At 47.8% G+C, this 20,178-nt stretch overlaps 1 protein-coding gene across 1 annotated transcript in view; it reads right to left on the bottom strand.

Moving 5' to 3' along the window:
- The window catches only part of LOC141735532 (E3 ubiquitin-protein ligase RNF38-like), a 284,357-nt gene that overhangs the window by 17,020 nt on the left and 247,159 nt on the right, over nt 1-20,178 (bottom strand). Inside the window, exon 6 of the mRNA XM_074568490.1 lies at nt 2,476-2,646. Coding sequence (XP_074424591.1) covers nt 2,476-2,646 — 171 coding nt within the window. The remainder of the gene's footprint in view (nt 1-2,475; nt 2,647-20,178) is intronic.

Genomic DNA, 20,178 nt, shown 5'->3' with positions numbered 1-20,178 from the left:
AGGCGCCCTTCAGATACTAGAAGGCTGCTATAAGGTCTCCCTGGAGCCTTCTCTTCTCCAGGCTGAACAACCCCAGCTCTCTCAGCCTGTCCTCATAGGAGAGGTGTTCCAGCCCTCTCATCATCTTCATGGCCCTCTGCTGGACCCGCTCCAACAGGTCCATGTCCTTCTTATCTTGGAGAGTCCAAAGCTGAATGCAGTACTCCAGGTGGAGTCTCGCAAGAGTGGAGCAGAGGGTCACAATCACCTCCCTCGACCACCTCCCTTTGGGCCTCTGTTACTGGTATTGGCATCGTATTGGTAGGAGTGGGATGAGTTCCAGTTCCCCTCCCCTGGCAACTCTAGTTTAAAGCCTTTGATCGAGAAGGTGGAGGCAGGGTCTTTACAGTGGTGCATGGTGGAAGGACAAGAGACAATGAGCATAAGTCAAAACAAAAGAGGTTCCAGGTAAATAAAAAGAGAAACTTTTTCACCATAAGGACAGTCAAACATTGTAACAGGAGCCTAGAGGGTTTGTGTAGTCTCCATCCTTTGAGGTTTTCAAGACCCAACTGGAAAAAGCCCTGAGCACCCTCACCTGACCTCACAGCTGGTCCTGTTTTGAACAGAAGGTTGAACTAGAGACCTCCTGAGGTGTCTTCCAACCTGAATTATCCTCTGATCCTGTGATCCTATGATCCCTTTCATCAGACTGCATATCTAAGGCAGCAACTGACTTTCTTAAGAGAGACATGTTCTCAAAGTGAAAAAAATAGATTGTAGAGGAAGAGAAGGTCATCGGGAGTGGTCAGCATGGATTCACCAAGGGGAAATCATGCTTGACCAATCTGATAGCCTTCTACAATGGAATGACTGGCCGGGTGGATGAGGGGAGAGCAGGGGACGTTGTCTACCTTGACTTCAGCAAGGCTTTTGACACTGTCTCCCATAACATCCTCATAGGTAAGCTTAGGAAGTGTGGGTTAGATGAGTGGACAGTGAGATGGTTTGAGAACTGGCTGAATGGCAGAGCTCAGAGGGTTGTGATCAGCGGTGCAGAGTCTAGTTGGAGGCCTGTAACTAGTGGTGTTCCCCAGGGGTCAGTACTGGGTCCAGTCTTGTTCAATATATTCATCAACGACCTGGATGAGGGGACAGAGGGCACCCTCAGCAAGTTTGCTGATGACACAAAGCTGGGAGGGGTGGCTGACACACCAGAAGGCTGTGCTGCCATACAGAGAGACCTGGACAGGCTGGAGAGCTGGGTGGAGAGGAACCTTATGAAATTCAACAAGGGCAAGTGTAGGGTGCTGCACCTGGGGAGGAATAACCCCATGCACCAGTGTAACTAGCGGTGTTCCCCAGGGGTCAGTACTGGGTCTGGTCTTGCTTAATATATTCATCAACGACTTTAAATTTTTAAGTCAACAACTCTTCTAGTAAAACTTAACAGCAAAAAACCAAGCTATCAAACAGAGATAAAAGTTAACAAGGGAGCTTATTCCTGAAGTTAAATTAGCAATCTAAGTTAAGAAAGAAGCCCTGACATTTTCTGAGGGAAGACATCTTGATTACCAGAGAAAACTATGCAGAACCATTCCCCCATGACTATAATGAAATTATTAAAATAGTGCCAACACTTGACATTTAACATAGCAGTATTTGTTACTGCTCAGAACACACTGAGCAGTATTTATTAGTATTCCTGAAATTATTTTGTATTTCGGTATTAATGAAATATTGGTTGAGCTCCAAAGAAACAGGCACAAAGGTGCCTGGCAGAAGATTAGTAAGTGGAAATTACTAACCTCTGGCAGAAGATTAGTTAGTAGAAATTACAAAATGTAATTTTTTTCCCTCGTGTCCAAAATAGCATCTTCTCTCATGATTGCATAAGCCCTATTATGAAGGCATTAACTTTTCAGCCAAGTTTGTTTAAGTGAAAAGAGTCAATAATTTCCATAAGTAGGGGAGAAAAGAGGTTCCAGTAGGCCACAGAACGCTTAAGTAATACTTTTCACACTAGTGTTTGGGGAGGGATACAGTGGTCACTTTAAATAAAATGTGAATTAATGTGGTAGAAGCATGCAATAGAAATAATGCTTTGTGCTTTCTGGTCTCTCTGCAAAGTTTTTTCTCTGGGACCACTGCTGCAATACACTTAGGTCTCTATATTCTCTTTTACTTTATGGAAGAACACCACCTGCAGAAGCAGTACATATAGCAAACTTATGTCAGACTGGCAGGAGTACAGACCTCCAGGGAAATGGTCAACAGCTGAGGAAATCTTAAGAGAATCAAAATGAATTTCAAAACAATATTATTTTTTTTCTTCAGACTAAATAGTGCTCAGGTAGCATCACTACAAACCCCTATTACTTACTCTAAATCAGATCCATTTGTTCTCTCAACCAGAATGTTATTTGAAGGACAAGAGCATTATTTGCTGATCAACCTCCAGATATTTTAGGAGAGGGGATAAGAAGCATTACTTACTGAACGCGACTGCTGTGCTTGGAAGGGAACAAATTGCCCTGGAGGTGGCAGGTGAGACGGATGATGCGAAGAGAGGTGAGAAGGATGCAAAAGGAATGGGTCGTTAGAAATCAGAGGTGGGAACGCTGCATATGGTACTGGTAGATGTTGGACTGAGCACGCCTGAAGCATCTGAAAGAAAATGAACATTTTTACATCTAGAGTGAAAGGAGATTATCGAAACAAAGCAGTCCAATTACCCTTACCTTACAAACACAACCCACACAATAATTAATTCAGAAACTCAATGAACAGTGATTCTAGTATAGAACAGGGTCTAAAAGTGGGATGCTACCAGCTACACTTGCAAGGTGCAAAGGGCCTTTTACTTCAGATTAAGTCAGTAGCAGTTGGGGGTGTTCACTCTGCATTATCAGGCACAGACTCCCAAGCAGGGAGCAGGTTTACTTACCATAGTAGCTTCTATTCTTCCCATATATTACATTTACAGACACATGCCAAGAAAACAACCACTAGTTGGAACTGAAGGACTCATAAATGTCAGATTGTGCCCTAAACAACTCCATTGTGGGAAGCTGGGCCCCTTCTCTTCCTTCCCCTCTTGCTGGTACATGCTGTCCCTTTCTCCTCTGTCCTGGGACTTTGAGGTGATTTGCTGAAAGAAAATCGTGTCAATCTGCCGCAACTGCAAGGCTGTGGCTGTAACCCAAACGGAAGCACTACAGCCTACCTATGCTGACATCTCCCCCCAAAACAGACCTCCCAAGGATCGATATAGCTGTCCAGACCTCAGGCTGCATGGAGCTCCATTAACTGGAAGTCCCATTAGCACCTGAAGGCAGCAGGAGATGTCATAGCTGCACAAGTGGAAGAACTTTTCGGACAAGTAGCTATGTAACAAGAGGAGCTCAACAGGCAGTGCAGTATCTGGGAATGCGAGCAGGACATTGATGCATGGTCGCCGAGGAGACCAGCTCCAGTGCAGGTAAGGCCTCACTGGGGAAGGGGATCGCGGCGGATGAGGCCGGCAAAGGGCTCTTTTGAGGGCTCTTTCGAGGGCTCTTGTAGCCAGGAAAGGCGGCTAGCTCGTGCCGAAACCGGCAGCTCGGGGGCGGGCTGCTGACGCGGCAGGGGCGGAGACAATGTCACACGCGGCAGTTCTAAACGGGTGGTCCCGGAGCGCAGCGGCCGGCTGCTGCGCACCCAGCACATGGGCAGCCAGTGGGCGTCACCCAGGGTGTCACTGCGACACCGCAGCGGGAGCCGGCGAACAGGGCGCAGCATTTCGCACAGTAGGTCACTGAAAGCCTTGCGTCTAAGCTGAGCACAAGCTGGGCAAGCGCAAGCAGAGGAACATCGGCGTGCAGGGGCACGGGCTCATGGCGTGCGGGAAGCTGATGACAGAGATTCATCATCTCCCGGCACAAGAGAAGAACACGGCCACAAAACGGTTAAAAGCCGCTGCAAGAAAGAATGTGGGAACTCAGACTGAGCCCCCCGTGCAAGCATGTGGCTGTGCAGGTCTCGGGCTGCAATGAATGCCTGAGCCTGGCACTGCTCTCACAGGGAGCTGGAGACACTGCCTGTATACGGTGTGATCAAATAAATGATTTGCTCAGGCAGGTGGTTGAACTGAGGGAAGAGGTAGAAAGGTTAAGAAGTATTAGAGACTGTGAAAATTTAATAGATTGGTGGAGCCATACCCTGAGGCAAAGGCAGCAGGAAGAGACTCTATCAGAAGTGGATGATCCCCTTCCCTCCTGTCACCAGGCAGAAGGAGAGGACTCAAGGGATAAGGGGGAGTGGAGTCAGATCCCTCCTCGGGGAGGCAAGCGCAACCCCTCATGGTCCCCCTCACCACCCCAATTGCCCTTGCATAATAGGTATGAGGCTTTGGAAATCGAGGACCAGGCGATTGAGGATGGAGAGGATGATCCATCCAGTGAGTTGCCCAGTGCTAGTCACTCACCCCCACGCCTCAGGACGTCCTCAACAAAGAAAGAAAGGTAATTGTAGTAGGTGACTCCCTTCTGAGGGGAACAGAGGGTCCTATCTGTAGACCGGACCCATCCCACAGGGAAGTCAGCTGTCTCCCTGGGGCAAGAATTAAGGACATACGGAGGAAACTCCCTTCCCTGGTCCAGTCATCAGATTACTACCCACTACTGATATTTCAGGTAGGTGGTGATGAGGTAGGTACCAGAAGTCTAAGGGCAATGAAGAATGACTTTAGGGCCCTGGGATGGCTGGTTAAGGGATCGGGAGCACAAATAGTGTTCTCCTCTATCCCACCATTTGCAGGGGTTGATGAGGTAATAAATAGGAGGAGCCAGCAAATTAACTCCTGGCTCCGCGACTGGTGCATCCGGCAGGACTTCGGCTTTTTTGATCATGGGCTGATCTACAGGAAACCAGGCATGCTGGCATCAGGCGGGGGAAGCCTAACCCGAAGGGGAAGAAAGAGACTGGGACAAGAATTAGCAGGGCTCATTCATAGGGCTTTAAACTAGGTTTGAAGGGGGATGGGGATGAAACCAGGACTACAAAAGTGGTACCTGGGAGCAGCATACCAGCGCTTCTGGGTAAAAGTGTTAGCATTAGGGCTTGTCCCCCCAAGGAAGTAGCAGAACAATTAGCCCAGCTGAAGTGCATCTACACTAATACACGCAGCATGGGGAATAAACAGGAGGAGCTGGAGGCCATTGTTCAGCAAGGAAACTATGATATAGTTGCCATCACAGAAACGTGGTGGGAAGACATGCACAAGTGGAGTGCGGTAATCGATGACTACCAACTTTTCAGAAGGGATAGGCAAGGAAGGAGAGGTGGCAGGGTGGCCCTCTATGTTAGGGACGGTTTTGAATGTCTGGAACTTAACAGTGTGAATGACAGTGTTGAGTGTGTATGGATAAGAATTAAGGGGAAGGCCAACAAGGCAGATATCGTGATGGGAGTTTGTTATAGACCCCCTAATCAGGATGTAGAATCTGATGAAGTAGTCTATAAGCAGCTGGCAGAGGTCTCACGATCATTTGCCCTTGTTCTTGTGGGGGACTTCAACTTCCCAGACGTCTGCTGGAAATACTACGCAGCAGAGAGGGAACAGTCCTGGAGGTTCCTGGAGTGTGTGGAAGACAACTTCCTAACACAGCTGGTGAAGGAACCTACAGGGGAAGTGCCCTACTGGACCTACTGTTTGTTAGCAGAGAAGGTCTTGTGGGGGATGTAAAGGTTGGAGGTCGTCTTGGGCACAGTGACCATGAAATGGTAGAATTTTCAGTTCTTGGAGAGGCAAGGCGGGGAGCCAGCAGAACTGCCACCTTGGATTTCCGAAGGGCAGACTTTAGCCTGTTTAGGAGCATGGTCGAGAGCGTCCCTTGGGAGGCAGTGTTGAAGAGCAAAGGTGCCCAGGAAGGCTGGTCATACTTCAAGCAGGTGCTCTTAGAAGCACAGGAGAAGGCCATCCCCATGTCTCGAAAAACGAGCCGACGGGGAAGAAGACCAGCCTGGCTAAATAGAGAGCTTTGGCTGGACCTCAGGAAAAAAAGGAAAGCTTACATTCTCTGGAAAAAGGGATTGGCAACTTATGAGGATTATCAAGATATAACAAAGCTATGCAGGGGGAAGATTAGAAGGGCCAAAGCTCAATCAGAACTCAGCTTGGCTACTGCAGTTAAAGACAATAAGAAGAGTTTCTATCAGTATATCAATAGAAAAAGGAAGACTAGGGAAAATGTAGGCCCACTGATGAATGAGACGGGTGCCCTAGTGGTGGAAGACACAGAGAAGGCAGAGTTACTGAATGCCTTCTTTTCTTCGGTCTTCACTGATAAAGCTGCCTCTCACAAATCCCATACCCTGGAGGCAAGGGGGAAGGTTGGGAGAGAGGAAGATTTTTCCCTTAGTTGAGGAGGACCGGGTCAGAGACCACTTGGCCAATCTGGACATTCATAAGTCCATGGGCCCTGATGGGATGCACCCGCGAGTGCTGAGAGAGCTGGCAGATGTTATTGCTAGACCACTCTCCATTGTCTTTGCAAGGTCATGGGGAACAGGAGAGGTGCCTGAGGACTGGAGGAAGGCTGACATCACTCCAATCTTTAAGAAAGGCAAGAAGGAGGACCCAGGGAACTACAGACCGGTTAGTCTCACCTCCGTCCCTGGGAAGGTAATGGAGCGACTCATTCTGGATGTCGTCTCCAAACACATAGAGGAACAGGAAGTTATTGGAAGTGGTCAGCATGGATTTACCAAGGGTAAATCATGCTTGACCAATCTGATAGCTTTCTATGATGTTATAACGGGTTGGCTGGATGAGGGGAGAGACATAGATGTCATCTACCTTGACTTTAGCAAGGCTTTTGACACTGTCTCCCATAACATCCTCATTAGGAAGCTGAGGAAGTAAGGGCTAGATGAGGTGACGGTGAGGTGGATCGAGAGCTGGCTGTGTGACAGAACTCAGAGGGTTGTGATCAGCGGTGTAGAGTCTAGTTGGAGGCCTGTAACCAGTGGTGTCCCTCAGGGGTCAATACTCGGTCCAATTTTGTTCAGTATGATGGGACAGAGTGTATCCTCAGCAAGTTCGCTGATGATACCAAGCTGGGAGGGGTGGCCGACACTCCAGAGGGCCGTGCTGTCATCCAGCGTGACCTGGACAGGCTGGAGAGCTGGGCAGAGAAGAACCAAATGAGGTTCAACAAAAGCAAGTGCAAGGTCCTGCACGTGGGGAGGAAGAATGCCAAGCACCAGTATAGGTTAGGGGTGGACCTGCTGGGAAGTAGTTCTGAGGAGAAGCATCTGGGGGTCCTGGTAGACAGTAAATTATCCATGAGCCAGCAATGTGCCCTTGTTGCCAAGAAGGCCAATGGAATACTGGGCTGCATAGGGAAGACTGTGGCCAGTAGGTCGAGGGAGGTCATTCTCCCCCTCTACTCTGCACTGGTGAGGCCACAACTGGAATACTGCGTCCAGTTTTGGGCTCCCCAGTTCAAGAGGGACAGGGAACTACTGGAGCGAGTCCAGCGAAGGGCAACCAAGATGATTGAGGGACTGGAGCATCTCCCTTATGAGGAAAGGCTGAGAGAGCTGGGACTCTTTAGCCTGGAGAAGAGAAGGCTGAGGGGAGACCTTATTATGGCATACAAGTATCTAAAGGGTGGGTTGAAGGAGGATGGTGCCAGACTCTTTTCATTGGTTCCCAGTGACAGGACGAGGGGCAATGGGCACAAGCTAGAACATAGGAAGTTCCATTCAAATACATGGAAAAACTTCTTTACGGTGAGGGTGACAGAGCACTGGAACAGGCTGCCCAGGGAGGTTGTGGAGTCCCCTTCTCTGGAGATTTTCAAGACTCGCCTGGATGCAGTCCTGAATAATGTGCTCTGGGCAATCCTGCTTTAGCAGGGGAGTTGGACTAGATGATCTCTAGAGGTCCCTTCCAACTCTGAAGTTTCTGTGATTCTGTGATTCTGTATTGTGCACTGTCCCAGGCTGAGTGACAGCCCTGCCTTAAGGCTGGGCAAGGGGAAGGTAAGTGGAGTGACTACATCAGTGGACAAGGGAAGAGATACAAATGTCATCCATCTAGATTCCTGTAAGTCCTTTGACATGGTCTCCCACAACATCCTTCTCTCTAAATCGAAGAGATATGAATTTGATGGGTGGACTGTTCGTTGGATGAGGAATTGGTAGGATGGTCTCATCCAGAGAGTAGTGGTCAATGCCTCAATGTCTGGATGGAGATCAGTGACAAGTGGTGTCCATCAGGGGTCCGTATTGGGACCAGTACTGTTTAATGTCTTCATCAATCACATACTGGGATCGAGTGCACCCTCTGCAAATTTACAGATGACACCAAGCTGAGTGGTGTGGTTGACATGCCTGAGGGAAGGGATGCCATCCAGAAGGACCTTGACAGGCTGGAGAAGTGGGCCCATGGGAACCTCATGAAGTTCAACAAGACTCGGTTGAAGTTCAAGTTCGACACGGTCTCCCACAGCATCCTCATAGGGAAGCTTAGGAAGAGTGGGCTTGATGAAATGACAGTAAGGTGGATAGATAACTGGCTGAAAGACAGAGCTCAGAGGGTCGTGATTAGGGGCACAGAGTCTAGTTGGAGACCAGTGACGAGTGGTGTTCCCCAGGGGTCAGTACTGGGTCCAGTCCTCTTCAATATACTCATCAATGACCTGGATGAGGGGATAGAGTGCACCCTCAGCAAGTTTGCTGATGACACCAAGCTGGGTGGGGTGGCTGACACACCAGAAGGCTGTGCCGCCATACAGAGAGACCTGGACAGGCTGGAGAGTTGGGCAGAGAGGAACCTTCTGAAATTCAACAAGGGCAAGTGTAGGGTGCTGCACCTGGGGAGGGATAACCCCATGCACCAGGACAGGTTGGGTGCTGACCTGCTGGAGAGCAGCTCGGCGGAAAGATACCTGGGAGTCCTGGTGGACAACAGGATGATCATGAGCCAGCAGTGTGCCCTTGTGGCCAAGAAGGCCAATGGCATCCTGGGCTGCATCAAGAAGAGTGTGGCCAGCAGGTGGAGGGAGGTCATCCTCCCCCTCTACTCTGCCTTGGTGAGGCCGCACCTGGAGTACCGTGTCCAGTTCTGGGCCCCCCAGTTCAAGAAGGACAGGGAACTACTGAAGACGGTGCAGCAGAGAGCTACCAAGATGATGAGGGGACTGGAACACCTCTCTTATGAAGAAAGGCTGAGGGACTTGGGTCTCTTCAGTCTGGAAAAAAGATACTTATACACTTATAAATGCTTAAAGGGTGGGTGTCAGGAGGACGGGGCCAGGTCTTTTCAGTGGTGCCCGGGGACAGGACAAGAGGTAACGGGCACAAACTTGAGCATAGGAAGTTCCACCTAAACATGAGGAGGCACTTCTTTACTTTGAGGGTGGCAGAGCACTGGAACAGGCTGCCCAGAGAGGTGGTGAAGTCTCCAACTCTGGAGACATTCAAAACCCGCCTGGACGCATTCCTGTGCCACCTGCTCTGGGTGACCCTGCTTTGGCAGGGGGGTTGGACTAGATGATCTCCAGAGGTCCCTTCCAACCCTATGATTCTATGATTCTATGATATGGGCCAGGCAAAGAGTAGAGTCAGGACCCTGAATTTTAAGAGAGCGAACTTTCAGTTGTTTAAGGAATTAGTGGATGGGACCCCCTGGGAATCTGCCCTCAGAGATAAAGGAGCTGAACAGAGCTGGCAGCTGTTTAAGGACACTTTTCTTAGAGTGCAAGAGCTCTCAATTCCCATGTGTAAGAAATCAGGAAAGAAAGGCAAGAGACCAGCATGGCTGAGTAAGGACCGCCTGGTCAAACTAAAGTGTAAGCAGGAAATGCATAGGCGGTGGAACAAAGGACATGTATCCTGGGAAGAATATAGGGATGCTGCCCAGATATGTAGGGATGGGATCAGGAAAGCTAAGGCACAGCTCGAGCTGGACTTGGCAAGGGACTATTTATCCGGTGGTGTACCCGAGGCTGGATGGAGGAATTCATACCGAGAGCTCTCTAACAATTACTTTCATCGCCGTTCGCTGGACGAAAAAGGTGAGCAGCCGTGGTAGATATTAAAAATGGGACAAACAGCTACTCGAGAACAGAAATTGCAACGTGAACTTCTGCAGTGCATTTTAACAGAACAGGGCTTTAAAGTGGCCCCTGTCAAATTAGTAACTTTGCTTGTATGGATACGTGATTATTGCTCATGGTTCCCTGAATGGGGGTCCTACGATTTAGCTCACTGGCAAGAAGTGGGGGAGGAATTGCAAACGCGGGAGATGCTGCAGTTGTCCTTGCCAGAAGGAATAATACTTACTTGGCGAACTGTATACACTACCATACGAACACTGCATCCCGCAGAGCAAGCCCTGCAAGGGGTCGCTGGAGGGGCACCACAAGCTCCCCCCGAGGAACATCAGTCTGTTGACGTAATACCCCCAGTTGCGGACCCTGAGCCTGCATCTGCTGAAATTCCCAATCCTGCAGAACATTACCAAAAGCAGAATTCGGGAGGCGAAGAGCCAGAAGATCCCTTTGATCCTAGTCCAATAAATCCAGAGACTGAACCTGATTTATATCCACCTTTAACCCCAATTAAAGCTATGCTTGCATCTGCTCCAACTGCGGAGATTTTACAGCAACAGCGACGAAAGTCGTTATCGCGCTCCTCCATTCTTAACCCTCCTCCATTTGCGCCAGGTACCGCGTCTGTTCCTCCTTCTCAACCGCTTATACGCGCGCAGCCAGAATCGGGATATTGCGGTATATTGTCAGAATGTCGGTGGGAGGCTTTGCGCAGAGGAGACGTTCAGATGTTACAAGCGATGCCTGTAATTTATAGACATAACCAGCCGCCTCACCATGAGCACTTACCTTATGAGTTAGTTAAAGAGTTAAGAAATTCTGCCAGAGATTACGGATTGCACTCTTCCTTCACAATGAATCTTATTCAGGCCATAGCTGACTCGTATACAATGACAGTGTATGATCGGCATTCTCTTTTGCAGTTAATCTTGACTGCAGCACAATTTGCAGTCTAGGACACAGAGTATCGTGATGCTGCCACTGCTCAAATTATGGACAATCTTACTCAAGGCATTAATATAGGTCTGGACGAATTGCTGGGACAAGGGCCATACGCCACTGCGCAGGCACAAGCCCAGTTAGACGGAAGAGTTCTTAGGCCACAACGCTGGCTATTAGAGCCTTGCGGCAAGTTCCCGATACAGGAAGAAGAGAAACGTCTTTTGCGGCTGTGCGCCAGGGGGCGCAAGAACCTTATGTTACCTTCTTAGACAGATTGCAGACTGCTATCCGAAGGCAAACAGATTCTGAAGAGGCGCGGCAATTGTTGTTGTTTCAATTAGCAATTGAAAATGCTAATGCGGATTGCAAGCGCGCTTTAGAGCCGTTGCAAAATAAGGCCAAAACTCTATCAGAGCTAATAAGAGCCTGTCAAAACGTGGGCTCTGAGCAACATAAAGCAGAAATGTTAGCCACTGCTTTAGCTCAACAGATGGTGGTAGCCCGTGCAGCTGCTAAATGCTTCCTTTGTGATAAGGAAGGACATATTAAACGGAATTGTCCCTGACGCACCGACGCAAAGAATAATAAGGAGGGCTTCTACAGGTAGAAGAAATGTATCCCCCATGAGAAATAAGAAAGAAGAACTAGTGACAACCAATGTGGAGAAGGCTGAGATACACAACATCTTTTTTGCCTCAGTTTTCATTTTGGAAGGACTGTTGAATGGCCTGAACAACCGAAGGTGTATTATAAGCACCTTGAATCGGGGCGCTGGGAAGGACCAGTCCCCCTGATAACATGGGGTCGAGGGTATGCTTGTGTGTCTTTATCCTCAGGTCCATACTGGATTCCTGCAAAATTCGTTAAGCCGGCTCATCAGCCGAGTCCAGTATGGGAAAAGGGAGGCCTGGAACCAGTCGAGCCAATCAATGAGTAAAACAGGAATATCTAAGGATGGGTATTTTTATTAATCTTTCAGTTTTAATGCTTATCTCTTTTCTGTCTCATGTAGATTATTTTGTATATTGGGTTATATACTGAGGGCTGGCGAATGGGATTTGTATTTGTAAACAGAAGTCTTCATAAGCTAACCATAGATAATACTACAACAAATAGAAGTTGTGAGCAAGAAGATTCTGTAATGATTTGTACTTCTCATGATTTTTGCAATAGTATCTGCAATTGTTATTTTAACTTCAGCTTTTGTAGCCGTTGTTGTGCTTACTGAATCTGTCCAGACTGCTAAGGTTTTAGGAGAAACTTTATCTAATGTAACTGAAGAATTAGTTATGTTTAGTATGCTGTTTGCCATGTTTAATAAGCATTATACGATCAGTTGTAAATGCTGCTTTGCATTATACCCTTGTACGAGTTGTAGAATATGTTGCTGTAAAAACTACGTGTGTATCCATGAGAACCCGACCTTCACAGAAGAAGATAACAAGAAAGGAGTACAACAATGTAGTCACGTATCAGACAGCCGCTATTAGCAAAGCTGGATCATGAGTCTGGTGAGACTCGCTGCATGCGCTGGCCACGCGTGCAGCGACTCTAGCCTGTACTTTTCCACTCAATCCGACGCATGGTATAAGGGGGCTGTCTCAGGCTGTAAAGAGGGAGAGAGACATGAGTGCACTTTGAAGATACAGGGGACGCCCTGAAGCGCTGTGACTGCCTCCCCCTCCCATAGGTATGACACTGATACGCAAGAACGCAAAGATGAAAAAATATTAACCAAATTACAAGCCTTAGAAGCAGCAGTAAGATAGGGGATCAGCAAAATGTGTTGAAAACATGTCTCTCTCTGTGTTGTGATTGGGAGTACAACTCTCAAAGACTTTGTGTTACGTTTCTCCCCTGGAATACGTCGCTACATGGCTGGGAAATGGTTAAATACCATCTCCAAGGTGCTTTTGACATGTTGTTGCAACAAAATATTCGTCCTTTACATGATCGAATAAAAGCTCAAATACTAAAGATTCAAGACTTAATGAACCGCAATGCATTTGAAACATTACAAAAGGATTTCTCGTGGGTAGATCCAAAAAATTGGCTTTCTGGGCTAAATTTAGGAATCTGGGTATTTATTGCCTTAGCAGGGTTCTTTTTGATTCTGTTTTTAATTCTGTTTAGTATATAACCTGCTAAGAGCGTCACGATGAGTAGAAGCACAAGTCATGGCAACCTTGTTAATAAATGGTCTGGTGTTAAACAAAAAAGGGGGAGATGTGGCAGGTCTACGAGCAGAGGCCTGCGTACCGCCAAGGACACAGTGAGCAGAGCACACAGAAACAGGAACGCAGACGTCGATACAGATGGAACGAAGAGGAACTGGTCCAATATAAACACGGAACAAGAAAACAGCTTTGCGTGCTTATCTTGGTGGGAACTGAATAAGGCGACTGGGTTAGTGATCTGAAATATGTGTTTACTTGCCTAGCAGGTGCATGGAAAGTTTTAGAGCTCGGGTATAGAAGCCAAGGCTTGAGAAGCAATAAACAATTTCGTGCTTATTACAGCCGGAGTCTGTGCCTTCATACACCGCAGACCACCTGAGAAACCTGAACATATACAAGTCCATTGGACCTGACAAGATGCATCCCAGGGTCCTGAGGAAATTGCCGAGCCACTGTCCACCATATTTCAGAAGTTGTGGCAGTCAGGAAAAGTCCCCAGGGACTGGAAAAAGGGAAAGGTCATGTCCATTTTTAAAAAGGGTAAAAACGAGGACCCTGGGAACTACTGACCAGTCAGCCTCATCTCTGTGCCCGGTAAGATCATGGAACAGATCCTCCTGGAAGACATGTCAAAACAGGTGGAAGACAGGGAGGTGATTAGAGACAGCCAACATGGCTTCACCAAGGGCAAGTCGTGCCTGACTAATCTAGTGGCCTTCTACTGTAGAGTGACTACATCAGTGGACAAGGGAAGAGCTACGGATGTCATCTACCTGGACTTCTGTAAGGCCTTTGATATGGTCCCCCACAACATTCTTGCTGGCGTCAGATGGGGTTCACCTTTCTGAAAGGGGGAAGAGGGTCTTTGCTCACAAGCTAGCGCGGGGCTCATTGACAGAGCTTTAAACTAGGCTTGAGGCGGGAGGGGGATAGTATCAGGCTTGCCCATGACAAGCTGTGGGATGACACGCCAAGGTTAGAGGGATGGGGTGCTAAGTGAGGGCCCTCAGCCTGTTGCTCTGAGACGTGCTGACTACACTGCAGCACACTTGAAGTCTTACAGATGAGGCAGGGGCTCCTGAGGTGATAGGAGCCAAGAGGGATACACCAGTGAAATGCCCCAAAGGAATTAAGGGATGTTCCTCTAAGAAGGTGACACGGCCGACAGCCCAGCTGAAGTGCCTCTACACCAATGCATGGGCAACAAACAGGAGGAGCTGGAAGCCACCGTGCTGCTAGAAAGCTACGACCTACTTGCCATTACTGAAACCTGGTGGGACAAGCCCCATGACTGGAGAGCTGCTATCGATGGCTACAGGCTGTTCAGAAGGGACAGGCGAGGAAGGGGGGCCGGAGGCGTTGCCCTCTACATCAAGAAATGGCTAGAGTGTGACGAGCTGTCTCTGAAAAACAGCCAAGAGCAGGTTGAAAGCCTATGGGCGAGAATAAGAGACCCAGGCAACAAAGGGAACCTTGTGGTCAGTGTCTACTACAGGCCACCCGATCAAGGGGAGCCTACTGCTAAAGCATTCTTATTGCAGCTACAGGAGGCATCGCGCTCACAGGCTCTCGTCCTGCTGGGGGATTTCAACCACCCTGACATCTGCTGGAAAAGCAGCACAGTGAGCTGTAGGCAATCCAGGAGACTCCTGGAGTGCATTGAGGAGAACTTCTTAAGCCAGCTAATAGACAGCCCCACCAGAGGGGATGTGATACTGGACCTGATGGTCACCAAGGCAAGCAAGCTCATTGGTGACATCAAGATTGGAGGCAGGCAGCTTGGGCTGCAGTGATCATGCACTGGTGGAGTTCACAGTCCTGAAGGATATGGGTCAGGCGAAGAGTCAAGTCAGGACCCTGAATTTTAGGAAAGCAAACTTCCAGCTCTTCAAGGAGTTAGTCAATGGGACCCCCTGGGAAACTGCCCTCAGGGACAAGGGAGCAGAACAGAGCTGGCAGATCTTTAATGTCACTTTCCACAGAGAACGAGAGCTCTCAGTCCCCAAGAGTAAGAAAATCAGGAAAGGAAGGTGAGAGACCAGCTGAGTCTGATCAGCTGAGGAAGGCTGAGTTGAGACCTGCTGGTCAAACTAAAGGGCAAGAAGGAAATGCACAGGCAGTGGAAGCAGGGACAGGTATCCTGGGGAGAGTATAGGGATGCTGCCCAGATATGTAGGGATGGGATCAGGAAAGCTAAGGCACAGCTGGAGCTGAACTTGGCAAGAGATGCAAAGAATAATAAGAAGGGCTTCTACAGGTACGTCAGGCAGAAAAGGAAGGTCAAAGAAAGTGTATAAGCCCTGATGAACAAGACTGGCAAACTGGTAAGAATGGATGAGGAGAAGGCTGAGGTACTCAACAACTTTTTTGCCTCAGTCTTCACTGGCAACCTCTCTCCCCACACCTCTCGAGTGCATGGACTGCAAGGCAGGGACTGGGGGAGCTCCCGTACCGTGGTGCCTTTTATTTTGTGTAACAAGCAGAATCATATCTTCTGACAACTTAGAATGGCTTCTCTGTCATAACATCCACCAGTGTGCAGCACAGGCCACATGGGACATTCCAGCAGATTCCCATATAGCAGCAACTCATGCCAACATATGGGATTCTCAAGCCCTAAGTGCAAGGCCCAATAGAGCAGACATGGCCTGCTCAAGATCACTAAACGGCTGGAAAGCCATTGTGATGGACTACAAGGCAGGCACTGGGGGAGCAAAATCTCTCCCACTGTAATAGAAGATCAGGTTATTGACCACCTGAGGAACCTGAACATACAGAAGTCTATGGGACCTGACAAGATGCATCCCAGAGTCCTGAGGGAATCGGCTGATGTGGCTGCCAAGCCACTCTCCATGATATTTGAAAAGTCATGGCAGTCAGGTGAAGTCCCTGGTGACTGGAAAAAGGGAAACATCGCACCCATTTTTAAAAAGGGTAGAAAGGAGGACCCTGGGAACTAACAACCAGTCAGCCTCATCTCCGTGCCCAGTAAGATGATGAAACATTTCCTGTGGTCATGACCCCAAATTGATCTTTACACCAAGCTGATAGACTTCAAGATTAATCTGATCCAAATACTAATTTTCCTCAAATGATACTCTGAAATAAATAATAAATGTGCAGGTACAGCATAACATAGTATTCTATAACACATGTAGGAGGTATATTTGGAAATATTAAAACACAGTTCATCAGTTTATATAATAGCCAAGAATAAATAAAGATTATTATAGCTTTAACGTGTGTTAAGGATACTGCAGAAAGATTACTGAGCAACATTCTATGATGTGTGTTATGCAGGAGGTTAGAGTATATTTTGAATGTCCTTCAGGCTTTCAAATCTATTGCCTTACTCCAGTTGTTCAATACTGAAGAAACAGAATGTATTCCTCACCCAATATTACAATAAGAGGGCATGTCAAAGAAGTCTCCCCTTTACAGTGCTATATTCTGAAATAATTTTCAATTGCATTATTTTTAAATAGAGCTAGAATGTGCAACGATCTCTGGTACTAAAAATAAGTGACCATTACGATTCTAGAAAGTCTTTTCAGAAGTTTATTGAAAAGTTTTCATTTTACAGGCTGACTTTTCCAGACCATGTCACAAAGAGAGACAGAGAGTGAGAGAGAGACAGAAAGAGAAAGAAGGAGAGGGAAGTGAAGGAGAAAGCAAAAGAAAAATAGTTAGGAGGAGGGAGAGAGAGGCAGAGAGAAAAAGAAAGTGCAAGAGGGAGATAAAGAGAACAAGACACGGGGAAGTAACAGGGAGAGAGAGAAACAGAGTGGAGGAGAGTGAAGAGCACAAACATGAGAGTAAGAAGAGAGGAAGAAAGAGAAATAGAAGGATAAAGGAAGAAAAAGAGAGCAGAAAGGAAGAGAAAGAGAGAGAAACAGCAAGAGAGAATGAGAGTGAGAAAGCGCAATCAAGACAGAATGACACAGGAAGTGTGAGAGAAAGTGAGCGCACACAAAAGTGCGAGAGAGCAGAAGATAGCAGAGAAGAGAGAGCAAGAAAGAGAGCAAGAGGCAGAATGAGAGAGGGAGCATCAGCAAGAGACAGACAGAGAGATGGAGACAGACACAGGGGGGCATGTGTGTGCAAAGACAGAGAGACAGAGAGAGAGGAGTGCACAGACAGATGCAGAGGAGGCCAGAGGGACGCACGCACACAAAGATGCAGTGGAAGGGAGACATGCACACAGAAGCAAAGGAAGAGAGATGGACAGGCACACAAATGCAGAGTGACAGAGAGAGACAAACAGGCACATACATAGACACAGAGAGACAGAACTGTGCACAGAGGAAGAGAGAGACACGCGTGCACACAGATGCAGAGAGGTGTGCGTGAACACCAATGGAGAGAGAGAGAGAGACAGAGAGGTACCTGCACACAGGCGTGAAAAGAGAGACATGCAGAATGACAGATGCAGAGATGCACACATGCAGGGAGAGAGAGGCACACGTGCACAAAGATGGAGAGAGAGAGAGAGAGCAGTGAGTGCACACAGATGCAGATGAGAGACAGATAAGCACACTCACAGACAGTGGAAGAGAGGCAGAGGGATGCACACCGATGCAGAGAGAGAGAGATGCATGTACACACAGATGCAGAGAGATGCCTGCACACAGACAAGGAAGAAGAGAGATGCACACACAAACACAAGTGCACAGAGCCGGAGAGCCAGAGACACGTGGGGGGTGGGGTCGGGGGGGGAGAGATACATGTGCACACAGATGCAGAGGAAGGGAGACTGACAGACGCTTGTGCAGACAAATGCAGAGGAAGAGAGATAGACACAGAGAGACAGAGACAGGCAGAGACAGAGGCACACGTGCACAGATGCAAAAGAAGAAAGACAGAGGCATGAGCAAAGACACAGAGGAAGAAAAAGACAGGCGGAAAAAAAGAGAGAGGTGCATGCACACAGAGATAGGTGCACACATATGTAATTAGTAACTAAAGGTGATTTGCTGATCAAACAAGTTAAGCAAGAGGAACGAACCCATTGTGGCAGTCTTGAGAACTCCCTGTTTAACCAGAAGAAACATGTCCACAATGTTATCTTGCTACACCAACATGGGAACTCCTGTTTGACAAAAAGCTTAACCACAATGTTATCGGAATGTATTGTTTTGAGCTGATTCTGTGACATTTTATCTAAACTACCTCAAGCAAGAAGCTACAGAGGGGCGTACCGAAGATGTCGAAACCGACCTCCGTGAAGATAAAAAGAGCTGCTCAGCTTGCTTGAATTTGCGAGCCTTTGGTGGAGCTGTGACTCCCCGGCCGCCCAGCGCTGCTTTTGCCTTCCTACCTCAATAAATATTTATTGAATCTATTTCGGACTCGATTTATTTTAAATTCAACTATAACAAATTTGGTGCCGTGACTCGGATCCAGACAGCCGACTTGGAATTCAACTCTGGGAGGGCGCCCCATCTTCGGATGGTCCCGGAGGAGATTCTGACTTAGCTCACCTGGATTTTCCGAACTGAGATAGGAAAGCAAAAAGAAAAGAGAAAGGAGATACTGCAGTTCCCCGTAATTTTTGTGCACGAAGAGCCGGACGAAGACTCGGGAGTGAGTAAGTATATTGCGGTTCCGTTCGGTCGGGGATTGGGTACCCGGGTGCGAGTGACTGAGACGTCCACTGGACTTAGTAGCCCACCGGACGAAGTGAGTGTGGACCTCCTAATAGTGTGGTTCCCATTGTCCGCGAGGGCGTGGGCCACGAACGGAGGGAAGTGAGTGAATTTTGAGTGAAAGAAGGCACTTTCGGAAGATGGGACAGAAGAAAAGTAGGACTTCTGGTTCCATGCAGGAGATACGGGGTGGGGGTGGGCTCCCCGATATACCCCAAGATAGCCCGTTAGGCCTAATGATTCGATATTGGGATAGTTCCCCTTCTCGAAAAGGGAAGTCCAAGGAGAAATTGGTCTATTATTGTATGGAGGTATGGGGAAGAAAACAGATAAGAAAAGATTTATATTGGCCAATTCATGGATCCTTAGAGGATTGGATATGCCAACAATTAAACATATATGTTAACAACAAACGACCATTTAATAAGGAGGAGGGTGAATACGCCTTTTTATGGATCCTGGGCACGGCTCAGGCCGCTAATTTGTTTCCATTAAAAGAAAAGAAAAATGATAGGAAGAAAAGGTGGGATGTAGACGAACCTCCAGCGTCTCCCCCACCCTATGTCCCCCCTCCGCAAGGTCCTGAGCAAGATCTCCCTCCAACAGCCCCCACAGAACCTGGGGAAGAGGCTCCTCCTTCTAATCGAAGAATAACTAGAAGTCAAACTAGAGAAAGGAGGGAGGAAAATTTATTGTATCCCTTAAGGGAGACTGCTATGGGGGGACCACAACCCGGAGTTGGATTTGTATCTGTACCCCTCAGCTCCGGGGATGTGAGGGAATTTAAGAAAGAAATGGGACACTTGTTAGAGGACCCATTAGGGGTAGCAGAACGTTTTGATCAATTCCTCGGGCCTAACATTTATACTTGGGACGAGATGGAGTCTATTTTAAAGATCTTGTTCACAAACGAAGAATGAGGAATGATCAGAACGGCAGGCATGAGGCATTGGGATCAGAGGCATCAGCATGGTCCCGCCGGAGATGTAAAATGGCCCTTACAGCGGCCCAATTGGGACAATCAAGACCCCGCACATAGAAATAACATGATTGATCTCCGGGATATGATAATTCAGGGGATTAGAGATTCTGTACCCAGAGGGCAAAATATTAATAAGGCCTTTAATGAACAACAAAAGAAAGATGAAACCCCCACTGAATGGCTGGAAAGATTGAGAAAAAGTTTACAGCTATATTCTGGGTTAGACCCCAATAGCCAAGTGGGTCAAGCCCTGCTGAAAACTCAATTTGTAGCTAAATCTTGGACAGATATAAGGAGAAAGTTAGAGAAAGTAGAAGACTGGCAGGAAAGGGGGTTAGATGAATTATTACGAG

Source organism: Larus michahellis, chromosome W (genome assembly GCF_964199755.1).
Source record: "Larus michahellis chromosome W, bLarMic1.1, whole genome shotgun sequence".
Lineage (NCBI taxonomy): Eukaryota > Metazoa > Chordata > Aves > Charadriiformes > Laridae > Larus > Larus michahellis.
The sequence above is the reverse complement of the archived record's forward strand: the minus strand, read 5'-3'. Positions and strand labels throughout refer to the sequence as shown.